Raw genomic sequence first — 14,472 nt, 5'->3', positions numbered from 1 at the left:
ATTATTCGCCGGGGTATTTTTTTTTTCGTGAACAGAACATGTCTGTGTCTAGTATATGACGCATACAACTGTAACAATGACTCAAGCCAATGGACAACATTTTTCATGTGAAGAGAATAGACGTTTTTCCAGCTATTGACTGACTCAGTAAATCAATTATTCCCATTAACCCGTCCACAGTCCATTTAGAACAATTTCATGACCAGTCGAGTCCTTCATAGATGTATAATTATTGTAATTTGATTTATTATAATTTCGTTATATGGTTTAAAATCTATAGAAACAAAAACACAGAAGTTCTATAATGACTTTAAACTGATCACAGTACAATCAGAAATGATAGCTGCTGGCGGAGATGCTTCATTATTCAGCAGTGGTCACTTCGTGGAATTGTCCTATGACATTTAAATTACTATTTAACGGACAATGAAAGTTTTCCACGTCAAATTCAAATTGGAAATTAACTATGCATAGCAAGGAGCATTGAAACGTAGCCGCCGCATGTTTTTAGCAGCTGCAAATGATCCCAAAAATTAATAAACCTTCATTATTAAATTTTTTAGTCATAATAATCTCACCTTAGCATATGTATTCAAAGTAACGGGTAAAAATTTCCCAGCAGTAACTCCAAGCGGCCTTTGCGAACGAAGACTAATCATGCAAAGTGATAGTGCTTTATTATGTGGTAAATTAATCCAATCACAATTGTAAGCTGCATTGTGAATTCCTGCACTCTGCACATCAACATCAAGAGGTATTGAAAATCATTTCCACTGAAATCAAATATATCAAGAACTCACTTTTGTCGAGAGTGTTTCACTTGCCCAACAATAGAGAAATGTTAAGAACATCAAATAGCTGGTATAGGATGCGAAAAATAACAATTTCATAATTATTTCATCTTTTTTACCACTTCGAGCTGTTACTGTCATTGCCATGAATGCTTGAGAGCAAAAGACTAACGTAAAATAGAGAATGAGGAGCAATATAAATCCGTTGAATAAATTATCAATGTTTTCCACAAATCTAGAATGACAAATAATTCATTATTTTAATTAATCCTTCATGTGATGTGTATAACATATGTACTACATCACTATGAAGTGATTAATACTTGATTATTCGAAGATGATGAACTACGGAGGTTTTTAAAAAGTGATTGAAATTTTTAACGCTATTTTTATCAACTTCTTCGATCCTGCTGGAGAGTATCTCCAGTTGACCACAAGCATGGAACACGAATGTCGCGTACAAGACATCAGGAATAATAGCTGTAGTGCAAGTTAGAATACCTTCCAGTTGCTCAAAAAATACCATGAGTTCGTATCGAGGAGATGCTTGAAAGTCAAACGGATATACGCTGGAGAACACTAATTGCCTCCCAGGAATTATATCCGTGAGATTAGTTATCACTCTAACGACAAAATTGAAATATACACAAGAGTTGTGAGCAATGGGTAGAGCTATTGCCATGATAAACGCCGAAATTGAGAGCTTCTGGATCAGTCTCCAACGGTTGATTAATATGTTTCTCTCATTCTCCGTCATCTGGGACCTCCAATCTTCCTCAATTTTCTCGAAGAACTTTCCCAAAACTGTGATAAACGAAAAAGAACTTGATTTTGTAGTTTAATGTGTGTTTAGTGTTCAATGTGTTGATGCACTTTACACTGGGGAAAAATTATTTCTGCCAAAGATTGATACTTTTGACAATGCTCCAGCAGATTTAGAGAGTCTTACCTTCTCTTCTGAAGAGCAGAAAAAATGTTTTGATGATGGACAGGCAGAATGTCAAGGAGACCATGAGATTACCGATCACCAGCTCCATGTCTCTGCGAATTCTGTACAGAGCCCACAACTGTGGTATCACCACACATACGAACAAATAAAAATTTATGAAACAAATTGGTAGATATGAACATATCCTCCGTAGCAGTGAACTGTTCGGGTACGTCCATAGGCCACAAATTGATAGACTGGAGCGTATTAGTCCAACTGCACCGTCGTAGGTTCCCTCTCTCCCTGGAGCCATTGTCGAATTTGTGGTGATTTTATTTCATTGTACTAAACTTCCAACTTTATTCTAACGAATTATTTAAATAGTCCATGTCGATTGGAAGTTTGGTTCGTGCAAAACTATAATTTTTACCTGGACTTTGCAAACTCTGGTTATGGAGGTAGACCTGATTAATAATTTATTGATAAACTACTCGGGCAGAATTAAATTACTCGCCGACCAAGACGGGATTTGGTGTCTATAGACCTCGATCCGGGTCTTTATCACATATTACCCACCATCTCCGAAGGGCTGAGCCCTTCCCAGTGAGCGAAAAACATATTCGTTAAAAATAACATAACGATTCACGTCTTTCACGATAAGAAATAATGTTCTGAATAAAATACATAAAACCAAAAAGAATAAAAACTGGGGATGAAAAATTGGATCGAATTAATAGAACGTAATTTTTTAATGAAAAACGAAAACGTGGAGACAATAGTACTATTGTTTAATGACAAATGAAACTAAAAATTGTAGAAAACTACGTATACTGTCTAGGAATTTGAGATTTTCTTCTCAGAGTTCACATGTCGAATTAATTATGTAATGCAAGGAGCATCGATACATAGCCACCACATGTTTTTAGGAGCTGTAAACAATTGTTAATAAATATTTACACCTCAATAATTCTGTAGTTTAAATCACCACACGTCGAAAAATCCAGAGGTAAATTACATTTATCAAAAGCAGATTAGTAAATATTTTTTCTCAACCGTAAGTTATCATTTATATCTAGATTTTTTTATGTGACATATTGAAATTTTCAGTAATAAAAAGTTCACCTTAGCATATGTATTCAGAGTCACTGGGAGAATTTTTCCAGCGGTAACTCCCAAAGGTCTTTGTGATCGAAGGGAAATCAAACGAAGTAAGATGGCCTTATTCGGTGGAAGGTCAATCCAATTGCAATTGTAAGTTGCGATGCGAATATACTCGCTCTGTATATTAATATCAAGATATATTAAACTTTTATGCTAAACTCAAGCTTCACGAATATTATTTTTTCATCTGGACAATGGTTAGGTTATTTCAATTGACTATTTATCTCAGCATCGAGCCCTTACTTTCCCAGAAAGAGCTTCACTTGCCCAACAGTACAGGAAGGTTAAGAACATCAAATAACTTGTATAGCACATGAAGAATATCAACTTCAAAACCATTTCGTCTTTGTTACCACTTCGAGCAGTCACTGTCATCGCCATAAATGATTGTGAACAAAAAACGAGGGTGAAATAGAGGATAAGTAGCAGTATAAATCCATTGAATAAATTATCAATATTCTCCACCAATCTGAAACGTAAAAAAAATTAACCTCAATTTGCATTTTTGTCCGTAGTCTATTGGTCACCGATTGATACTTGATTATTCGAAGATGATGAGTCACAGACGATTTCAAAAACTGATTGAAATTTTCAGACCTATTTTCACTGACTCCTTCAATTCTACTGGAAAGTATCTCTAATTCACCACAAGTATGGAATACAAATGCAGCATAGAGTACATCAGGTATGATAGCTGTAATGCAAGCTAGAGTACCTTCCAACTGTTCAGCGAATACCATGAGTTCGTATCGAGGTGATGGCTGGGTGTCAAAGGGATAGACACTCGAGAATACTAGAGGCCTTCCAGGTATGGTATCAGTGAGATTTGTTAAAACTCTCACCACAAAGTTGAAATAAACCGTGGAGTTATGGGTCAGTGAGAGAACAAGTGCGATTATAAAAGCAGAAACAGAAATGTATCGTATCAGTTTCCAACGTTTCGTCAATATTTCTCTCTCATTTTCGGTCATATAAGCGTTCCAATCTTCCTCAATTCTATCGAAGAATTGTCTCAGTTCTTCGGCGAAACGATAATGGAACAAAAAAAATGGGCATTTCAGGAATTTGAGGGAGAGACCGGTTATCAAGGGACAGGAGAATATTTATGATTTTTGAGATTTCAGGAGGTCATTAAGCTAAGTACATTTTTTACCTCGATGCTAATGAAAGATTACAGAACAGAGAGATGAATAATTTGTCAATTGATAACGTGACAGAATTTATTTTCAGTTTTACGTCAACGGGAAATGAATCAGAAAATTCTACTGCAATTGAAGCGAATGTCTGCTATCAATTTACCTTCTCTTCTGTAGAGAAGGAAGAATGTTTTGAAAATGGACAAGTAAAAAGTCAAGGAAACCATCAGATTACCAATCACCAGCTCCATATCTCTTCGAATCCGGTACAGCGCCCACATCTCCGGGATAATGACACATATAAATAAATAACAGTTAAGGACACAAATTGGTAAGTATGAACATCGTCTCTGTAATGTTGAACAGTTTGGGTATATCCACAGACCGAAGATTGACAGATATGACCGTATTAGTGCCACAGCCCAGTCGTAGGTACCTTCTTTTGCTGAGGCCATCATAAAGTTTATGGTGAAGCAGTTTTTTCTGCTCCCAAACTTTCCTCCAACTAATTATTTAAACGGCCCATGTAGACGGTGGGCAGGTGGCTACAATGCTGGATAATTTTTTTCTGAACTTTCTAAACTTTATTCATGGAGACACTCGGTCGCTAATTTATTAATAAGCGTCTGCAACATAATTCATTTATATGCTGAGTAAGACTCGAGGTTTTGCGCTTAAAGTGTCTACATGACTCACAAGCATTGTCGTACCCCTACAATGTCCTTAGGTTCCACACATTTACTGTCATATTATGTTAGAGAGAATATTTCAGGGGAACAATCCACAAGTTTTTAATTACTAGAAATTTACACAGGATTCCAGGATATTCATACGGACATAGAGAACGCAGGGATTCCCCTGATGTGTGATTACTTGAGATTCATTAATAGGGCAGTGCTACCATCCTTGAGCCCTTCAACGTCTACATCAATGAATATTTTTAGTAAGTGACTATTAATAAATAGTTTCAACAAACTACCTGTCCCACCAAAGCCCATCAATCAACGAAAACTAATTGCGTTAAAAAAATTGACATATTTCTGGCATGAATACTGATGCAAAAGGTATCTACATATGCAATAAAAAATATTTTTCAAGAAATATATGATCGGCAGATATTATTGGAAAATATGTAATTGAAAAAATATTTTTTTAATACATTTTTTCCCACCACCGTTTACAGCTTCCTTTCTAAATAAAAATTTTAAAAAAATAGCATCGAATTGTATGACTCTCCCCACACGTGTTGACGCAATTTGTCTTGTTTTTCTCGTCGCAGAATTACCTACACATCTTGAATGCACGTGTTTACTCTACATATCACGGTCACACACGTGCGCGCCTGATCAGTAGAATGAAATTGCCAAAGGCGACAGTGGCGCCAGCCTTGTGGAACTAATCCGCCATAAAGTCCGAGCACCCCGTGGATGTGTGGTGAACCTGAGGAAGTGCAACGTCGATTTTTGTTACTCGATGTTCCTCGGGTGAGTAAAAAGCTCCAGTGATGTTCACACCCATTATTTTCTCATCAGCTGTAATCAATTATCATCATGCATTCGTGGAGTTAAAGTCGATCAATGGTAGTTATCCCTGTACCTCGACTCCTGGTGATCGTCTCGATATCGTCCCCCACTACGATAGCATGCCGCACGCGCAGGCCGACAGCTTTTTTTTTTTTGTTTGGTATCAAAAACATGCGATGAAATTGAAAGAAAAAGAAATTCATGCAATTAACTAATAGGTCTGGCGCACTGCAAGTTGTCACGTAGGCGTCCGATATACTTTTGCGAACATTGACGAGTGAATTAACACTTGGAAATGTTTTTTTGAAACTCAACGAAAGCTCCAACACATACATTCGACAACTGTAAACGTCAGATTATCGATGCATTGGATTTTAACGATTTTTTTGGGGTTTTATGGTGCATTAGGTCCAGTAACATTGACCCAGGGGTGGCCAATCAACAGGATCAACAGATGGCGAGAATAACTTCGAGCCATCGTCAACCTTCAAAGACCAAAAAAACAAAACAATAGAGTTTAATTTATGTCGAGTGGAAGGAACGGTAATAGCAGTCGGAATGAGTGTCAACAGTTCTGGTGTGGCCGATTTTTTTCACATGCTTGAGTCAAATAAACTCAGCGATGTGGAGGAGATCAAAAAAGTTTTTCACGATCATTTCTTATCCAGTGAGTAAACGTAATAATATTTCATATATATTTATTCAGCGATTCGGTTGAGTGTGGAGTACAGAACATGACAATTTGTTTTTAAATTTATCTCAGCATGATTGACAATGATGACAGTGTTGATTATTACGAAACATATTTTGGTTAGATTCTCTGTCATTGGTTGAGGATCGTTGTTTGATTGGCAATTTAATTTTAATTTTCACAACTTATCAACAGCAAAAGACAGCTGGTTGGTCAATGGGCTCTTCGATTACTACTTATCAACGGATTCTCTCCGTACGATTGAAGTATTGGCAGGGGTGCGAGAACCACATGATAAATATCTCCTGGATCGTCTCTCGGAGACCCTGGCCAGGCCCAGCAGCAGTGGCCAACGTGTCAAGGTACTCACCGTCCTTGGACACGTTGCCAGGAGACAGCCTACCCTCTACAAATTGGCCAATCATCCACTCTTCAGGGAACTGCTCAAACTGCTTAAAGTTGACTCTGAGGCACTGTCACTCATGAGTGGACTTTTGCTGCTAGTGACATTGCTACCAATGTTACCAGCTGCGCTTGGACCTTATCTGCATGAAATATTCGAGGTCTTCGGACGTCTGGCCTCCTACTATCACTTTCAGTCTTCAAATCTCGCTTCTACTATTGGCAGTGGGAGCACCAGTATGGATAAGGACCAACTGTATTTACTACATCTGCAGGTAATTGTCAAACAAAAAATTTTCTACATGAATATTTATAGTAATGAGACATAAGTAATTCTTCGATTTGATAAAAAAATTGTTTAATATGTATTGTACCAAATATCCAATCAACATGTCTCATCCAGAATTAATCTCAAAATAATTTAATACAAAAAATTTACTCAAAAAAATTAAAAATGCCGACTGGGATTCAACATTATTAATAATAAAATATATACGTCTTGTAGGTTGGATTGTACAGTTTATTCCACCGCTTATACGCAATGTACCCCTGCAATTTCGTAGCCTATTTGAAACAACAGTACTCCCAGAGGGATCACGATGTATTTAAACTGACGATCAAGCCAATGTTGGAGTCTGTGCGATTGCATCCCCTGCTCATCACCGCATCCAAGGATGCGGAAACAAATGCAGCAAGATGGAAAAAAATGGAACATCACGATGTAGTGGCTGAGTGCGGTCGTTTTGCTTTGGACAGAAGCAGAGAGGAGGTATTGGCCCCTATTAATCTTCGTGCCACACCAATACCTGATCACCTGTGCCCATACACTCCAGTCAGTGTTGCTGAGGGATTATCAGGGACAGGAGCCACCAATGGAGAAGAGGACTCTTTCTGGTCTCCCAGCATGGCCATTCCACCTCAAAGTCCACCACCACTGTCAGCTCCTAGTCTCGAGGCTCGATCCACACCGTCGACTCCAAATAACAACAGGAGCAGTTCGTCACCACCTGAGGCAGCCGTCGAAGCTACACCTGAAACCACACCTGTCAAGGATATTCGACAAGTCTCCTCACGACAGCCACCTCTGGGCTCTGCTGCTGTTAGAGCCTTGGGGGCCTTTGGAAATGGTTCGTTGAGTGGTAATTCAAGACCTTCAACCCCTACTTTTGTGAATTCTCATGCCTCGGCGTTTTCTGGAATTGGTAGCAGTGGTGACGGGGGAATTCTCTCGCAGAAAATTAATAGACTTGTTGCTGATCGTCAGAATGTACTGCAGACACAGAGGTCTTTCAATTTTGAAGGGCTTGGGAGAGGTCCGGAGAACAGTCCTGGAAGAAATGGAAAGAATGATAGCTGGAAAGAGGATCAAGAGGTATTTGTCATTCTCAGTATGTGATTAATCCCTTGAATCGGATGATTGATTTTTTTTTAAATTTTAACCCTTCGTTTTCAGGTAGAAATCGTAAATTCTCAGGCAAGCAGGTCTTTGACATTCCTCGATCGTCAACCGTACAGTGATGAAAAAATTCGTGGTCCAAGGGTGGATCTATCAAAGAAAGTACGAAGACTGAGATTTCCCTCTCAATGTCAGCCTCAACAGTCAGGGCCAACCCCCCAGCCAGACGTTTGCAAAGTGCGAAGATCCAAATCTTGTCCAGATATGGATTCTCAAAAAAAGTTGAGCACGGCAATGGAGAACTTTAGAAGCATTCTTGGCGCGAAAAGTAATGAAGAAGTTGGAACACAAACCTCGGATCTTATTCCTTACGAACACCTACTCTTTGGCCTTCTCGAGATGAGGCATCAAGAGCTGCAGGTATCGAGACAGAGTACTGAATCGAGATTATCTCCGAGCTCGATGCTTGATCGTTACATAGAGGCTTGTTCGCGGATTAGTTCTTCCAGTGGAGACAGAAAAAGAATCAGGAAGAGGGAGGACGATGGGGAGGATTGCGGGGAGGAGGCTGGAAATGATAATCCACAGCTGCAAATGATGCAGATGCAACTGTTATTCGAAAGGCAGAGGAGGGAAGTTCATGCGGAGAGGAACAGGCGGTTGCTGGGAAAATTGAGGGACTCCAGGGCACTAGAAGAGCAGAATGCTGCATTGGTAAGATTTCCATGAGAATTTCTATTCCACCTGTTCATATTGACCCACCCTCCACTAATCATTGCATGTTATGAAGCTGGCACACATTGATTTAGCACAGTATTTGTAAACGTAATTATTTACAGACTGACCGACTCCGTATGGCGGAGAGTGAGATTGAAGGGCTGAAGAACGAAATCGATCGCAGTAAAAAGGATAACAGGAATGCTGAGGAAAGATATGCTGATGCTTTGCACCATTGGCAATCAAAGGTACGGAAAAAAGTGGAAAATCATATATATAAAATTTATTTTTGCTGATAAATTCGTAATATTCAAAATTCATATTAATCAAATGAAAAAATTACTTTAGTGTGTCGAGGAGCAAAACCAGAATCACGTCCTCAGGGAAAAAGTCGAGGCTTTGGAATTGGAACTGAAGAACGAAAAGAAGAGAGTGACTGAGTGTGAACAACAGGCCAAATCGTCTGAGGCTCTGTTATTCGATGCTGCACATCAACTGAAATGTGCGCTCAAAGCTGCCAATCGTGGCGAAGAACTGAAGCGAAATTTGGATCTCATCGACAAGCGATTTTTGTTATTAGGAGAGGTAATTACCGTCCGATGAAAATTTGTAAATTCACGAAAATCTTTGCGAGATTATTGTTCTATTCTGTTTGTTGTTTCAGGCCCAAGCGAAACTGCAAGAGCGCTGTTCAGGGCCAGTACCAATGTCTAGACAGGAAGCTGCACAGATTCAGAGATCCTACTCTGAGGAATTATCAAGTAATTATGAGAAATAGAAATAATGTTTTTCTAATGACGGAATAATTTTTAAAAATTGGGAAATATACAACAAATGATTATAAACATTTTTGTTTAAGATTTAAAACGCCAGTTGGATTCTCGAACATCTTTGGTGGAAGCCCAGAGAATGCGCCTAGTGGAGTTGGAAGCTCGCGAGGTCCGAACTGAAGCACAAGTGATAGATCAACAGCGTCTACTGCAAGAAGCAAAAGAGAGAAACGAAGCTGAATTGAGGGCAGTGGAGTCCAAATACAAGTCTCAGGTGGAGATAAATCTTCTCCTGGAGAGTCGTATATTGGAATTGCATGGAAATCTCGAGGCACTGACGATGGGCCCTGGCTCAGCAGCTGTGAATTTAGCCTCATCAGCATCTCCAAAGGAACGATCGCCCCCTTTATCAGGCAGTCTGGCCTCTTCGAGCGAAGGGAGTCTGGCATTTCACACTGGCACTGGAATAATCAGTGATTGTTGTGATTCTGCTGGAGAAATAGCCAATCTCCAGGCCATCGTTGAACCCACCCCTTCATCATCGAGTCAAGTCACAACGCCATCACGTTCCAGTCATAGACACGTACCAAAACGAGACTAAAATGATTAATAATAGTGCAAGAAAGAAAATAATACATTGACGTTACGATGAAAATATGTTGAACTAAAGAAGAATGAATAAATGAATAAATTTTTGAAATTTTAAAAATTAATATTTTTCATTTTTTGTAGAAACTAAAGAGAAGAGGAATTATTCGAAATAAAGATGAGGAATGATTGCAATATTTTTCAGTATCTTGTTTCATTGATTAGTCATAAAATTCATTTATTGGTACAGTCATTATTGTTTAATGTAAAATCTGGGCATTTCTTTAGTACAGCGAGGTATAAAAAATTTTATTTCTAACATCACTAGAGAGAAGTACAGTTGCATTAGATTTTCTTACTTTTTAATACTGGGTAACTAAGTATAGGTTTTGTTTATATATCACACTGGAAAAATACAATCGAATATTCGCAATTCCATTCACTCATTGCCCTCTCCCACTCATTTCATGTGGTTAAATGTAGGTGTAAAACGAGTGACAAAATTGACTGAGTCAAGAGTAGATCATCCTGCGGGCAGGAAACATTCTGCAAGTTCTGTACGAAAACATTTATTCAAAAAATGAACTAGTTTAAAAATTAATTTATCAAAGCTATCAAAATTTTCCATTAACATCCATTCATTGTCCGTCACAAAAAAATGCTTTCGAGGTTTGACTCAAATAATTTTACCAATTTTCTCACTTTATTGTTAATTGTCCTGTGTCATCAGTTTCACTTCACTTTCAGATCATTGTCAAGCGCAAAATTAACTTGACAACAATTATTCCAGCGGCCAATAAAATAAAAATGATTTACATTTACTTATCATCACTTGAAATTAATTAAGGTAAAGCACCAGTTTGAGAAAAAGGAAAACCCTACGGTATATGTTAAAATTGTTCGTTCAGAAATTCAATACGTTTGAAGTTCCTGGCTCATGGTCATGAGAATGGCATCACTGGGTGTTGCATAACTCGCCAGGTCTGGAAAGAACAACCTTTTTCAGTATCCGTATAAACAATGAGAATTCAGTTCAATCCATCGATATGGCTGGTAAAAGGAATATAAAAAAATAAAAAAAAGATGATATTTACAAATAATTATATTTTTTATAGTGCACTTTATTGTTTGTGAGCCTTAAGACAGTCGATTTTCTCAACTAGAAATTCCACCACTTACGACTGTGGCCCTGGTGAAGGGGATAGGCTTTGGCTTTTTGTAATAACAGCTGGAGGATCCAGTAAATAGCGAGCCACACTAGGGCACCCACTGAGAACACCCGGAACGTGACGACTCCACCGTACGACCCAATTAACCAACCGCAGATTAAACTCCCCGATGATACACCTGAAAGTTTGAATGGTCGCAAAGTTGCTAAGATGTTTACGATAATTATTTAAATATTATGAATAATAAACTGAAAATTTGGGAACTCCTTGCTTGATATGTCATCTAGGCATTAGCCATGACAATAGTACCCCGTAACTCACCTATACCCTCGAAAACAGCACCGACGAAACCCTGCATAGTTGCCCGTGTACCTGACGGAGCAATTTTTTCCCCGTAGGACACCATCGTCGGCCAACAAAGGCCCAACGTGGGTCCATGGAGTATTTCAATGATCAGGAATACCCATACATTCCTGACAAGACTATAAGCCATGAATCTGTAATAAATCGCGATGTAAAATCAAATGAAATTACTTTATGGAGCATAAATAAATAAAAATCTCACTGGGTGTCTGGACTCACCTGGCGGCGTAGAACAGAAGAACTAAACTCATGACGTTTATGTGTCCCAATTTCTTGAGTACTCTACCAGATAGAAAATTGAACGGTAGCTCTCCCAAAAAGCACTGAACCCCTGTCAGCAAACCCTGGATAGTTTTCAACCAGTCAGCATCGTCCCCTACGATATCCTCAGTATACCAAAATAAAAAATTCCACACGACTCCCGTGCACATCCCTGCACCGATGCACCAAAATGCAAATACTAAGACTCTTCCTTCCCTTGCCACTGAGCCCAGTTCCCAGAGCACCGATGGATCGTGATCTGTGTATTCCGCGGATTTCTGCAATTATCATAAGAACGAAAAATTCATAACATGAAGGGTTTACAATGGGCCTATCATATTTATATGTAACAATTGTAGTGAATCCTGGCAGTACATTTGACATGACACCTCTATTTTTTCTCACCTTCTTCAATGTCGCTGACACAATCATATCGAATATCATCGCGATCAGCATTATGTAAAAAATGCAAGTATAATCTTTGACAGTCTGTCCACGGCTGAATACATCCACCAGATACCCAGAACTTATACCGAATATACCAAAGCCTATACTGCCCCACATTTTCTGCTTCCCATATTCTTTTCTCCCATCATCACCTGGAAATATACCGACAAACTAGAGACAGAGTAATGATTGCGCTGGAAGTTAGAGTCACTTGAGTAAAAAAAATTCTTCTCACCCAGAAGATCAAAACAAATGGCATCAGCAATGCTGACAACTACAGCCATTCCCATCCAGCTGATGATAGCAGCCCAGAGGAACAGATGGAACTGATAAACCGTTTCATCGCTCGTAGGATTTTTCGTGGCTCCATGAGCCTCTCGAAGCAACTTCTCCATCACGGGCACTCCTGGACAACTGGCAACACAAGTGGCTGTCACCAGACTCTGACAGGCGGGTTTACTAACATTGTATTGACCTTCCAAGAATGTTGCATTCTTCAGTCTCATGTCCGCGCAATTGAGCAGATCAACATTCTTATTCATATTGAACATTGCTGAGAAATTAATTCGCTCTTGCGATACCTTCGAGGGATTTTCCTGGAGACAGTACTCCGATACTCCCCAACTACAAATTGTCTTCGATAATTTGGGTGAAGAGTCACAAGAAATTTGACACTTTGTTCGTGGATCTCCGTGATCGATGACATTGTTGATGGTCTTATTAGTGAATCCCTTTTTCGAACAAATATTTAAAAAGACAAGTGCGTTATCACATGTAAGTGTCACGTTAGCCTGTGCTGGTGGTGCCTGGTGTTCAATTGGGGGAATGAAGTAGATGGAGAAAAATGCTATGGCTAGTATGGCTTGGAACAGGAGAAAGAAGACTTTCTGCAGGCGAAATCGATCTGCCAGGCCACCAAACAGGGGCTTTGCTATGAGACCTGATATTGGTAGAATAGTGTATATCGATCCCACGAGGAAACCGGAGAAACCGAGTTGTTTTGCTATTGTCGGAAGGAATGGCACTATTGGTCCCGTCGCTGAAATCAAATAGATGCGGATGAGTGGGCGTTGGAAAATTGTACGAGAGCCTGAAAAATGTGGAGAATCACATGATAACCGATAATTAACTCGTGGAAATTTTTGTGTGTTAACACTGACACGTGTCTTAATTCCTCAGTGCTTACACACGAGTCTTATCGAACATTAACACTGATATTCCAGGATAATCCCGGAAAAGACATGGTCTAGGTCTTTTGTCAGCCAGATTTATAACTGGGAAAATTCTGTTATCTCTCATAGATCTGTAGATAACTCTTCAGTTGAGCCCCTTTAGCGTCTTGCTATTTATTAAATAAACTTATCCTTCATCACCACACTGACCTGCATTGTAAAGAAAATAATGCGCCTTCATAGGCACCAAGTCCTTGTTGATGTGTCCCACCATTCTGCTGATTTTTCAAAGTTCCCCGGTTGGAATACAATCTGAAAAAATAGAGAAAAACAGACGTGCAACATGATCCAGTGGAGTCTATTTCAAAAGCGTTTGCATGCAATGTATGCATTTTTTTGGAGATAATAAACATTGAACTTTGCTCTGCTGGTGATAAACTAGTCAAGGTTCTATGAAACTAGGCGATTAAATAATTTCTCGAGTCGTACCACAAGACTCTGAACTAGGTGTGAGTTGATGATGTGGTTGGATCAAGAAAATCACCCACCCATTCACTACCCTGGACGAGATATGAGTTTCTATCCAAAAATTGGGCCCGATCCTGGCCTTAATTAAAGACTAAGTGACACGTGATGGAGATGGTTGCTTACCTCCTTCAGAAAGATCAATCAGCGAGGGTCACTAGTGACGAATTGATCAGCTGTTTAATATGCAAATATTTAAAATCATGGTGAATGTTAGCAGATTCGGTTTTGTCGGTTCGCGGTAGTCAATAATCTCAGCTGATTGTTGCAATCGCTAACGGAGAAGTGACGTATTCAAAATGTGTGGGTTGATTGACGAGAAATCGGTGGGGGGAATGAAATATGTGGGGGCTCTAGGAGGCCCAGACGAGGAGAAAAATTCAGGAAAAATTACCGTACGTTAGTAACGTAGGTAAACTGCTCGGTAAAAGT

General features: G+C 39.2%; 3 protein-coding genes across 4 annotated transcripts; 1 reads left to right on the top strand and 2 right to left on the bottom strand.

Moving 5' to 3' along the window:
• Nucleotides 1-106: 106 nt before the first annotated feature.
• LOC135165757 (uncharacterized) lies at nt 107-4,500 on the bottom strand. The gene is made up of 12 exons (XM_064127357.1): nt 4,180-4,500; nt 3,418-3,898; nt 3,124-3,349; nt 2,842-2,997; nt 2,610-2,648; nt 2,292-2,425; nt 2,150-2,183; nt 1,741-2,050; nt 1,115-1,595; nt 801-1,026; nt 579-734; nt 107-514 (listed from the first exon to the last, which is right to left on the bottom strand). The coding sequence occupies exons 1-12, from the start codon at nt 4,472-4,474 to the stop codon at nt 461-463; spliced, it is 2,592 nt and encodes an 863-aa protein (XP_063983427.1). The 5' UTR covers nt 4,475-4,500; the 3' UTR covers nt 107-460.
• LOC135166107 (hamartin) lies at nt 4,209-10,224 on the top strand. The gene is made up of 11 exons (XM_064128101.1): nt 4,209-4,347; nt 4,831-4,959; nt 5,296-5,500; nt 5,948-6,206; nt 6,426-6,907; nt 7,138-8,004; nt 8,086-8,742; nt 8,868-8,993; nt 9,094-9,330; nt 9,410-9,506; nt 9,605-10,224. Exons 4-11 carry the CDS (start codon nt 6,098-6,100, stop codon nt 10,114-10,116), a joined length of 3,087 nt encoding a protein of 1,028 aa, XP_063984171.1. The 5' UTR covers nt 4,209-4,347; nt 4,831-4,959; nt 5,296-5,500; nt 5,948-6,097; the 3' UTR covers nt 10,117-10,224.
• Nucleotides 10,225-10,787: 563 nt separating this feature from the next.
• Nucleotides 10,788-14,382, bottom strand: LOC135166135 (major facilitator superfamily domain-containing protein 6). 2 transcript variants are annotated; one of them, XR_010299628.1, is made up of 8 exons: nt 14,167-14,382; nt 13,726-13,827; nt 12,579-13,382; nt 12,302-12,495; nt 11,855-12,174; nt 11,594-11,769; nt 11,198-11,450; nt 10,788-11,086 (listed from the first exon to the last, which is right to left on the bottom strand). XR_010299628.1 is itself a non-coding variant. In XM_064128162.1 (8 exons), exons 2-8 carry the CDS (start codon nt 13,787-13,789, stop codon nt 11,016-11,018), a joined length of 1,797 nt encoding a protein of 598 aa, XP_063984232.1. In that variant the 5' UTR covers nt 13,790-13,827; nt 14,167-14,378; the 3' UTR covers nt 10,788-11,015. The 2 variants fall into 2 exon arrangements, 1 of the variants encoding a protein (XP_063984232.1); XM_064128162.1 differs by having other exon boundaries at nt 11,283-11,450; nt 14,167-14,378.
• Between the last annotated feature and the right edge of the window lie 90 nt (nt 14,383-14,472).

The sequence above is a fragment of the Diachasmimorpha longicaudata genome, chromosome 9 (genome assembly GCF_034640455.1).
Source record: "Diachasmimorpha longicaudata isolate KC_UGA_2023 chromosome 9, iyDiaLong2, whole genome shotgun sequence".
NCBI lineage: Eukaryota > Metazoa > Arthropoda > Insecta > Hymenoptera > Braconidae > Diachasmimorpha > Diachasmimorpha longicaudata.
This window is presented reverse-complemented; position numbering and strand designations above follow the sequence as displayed.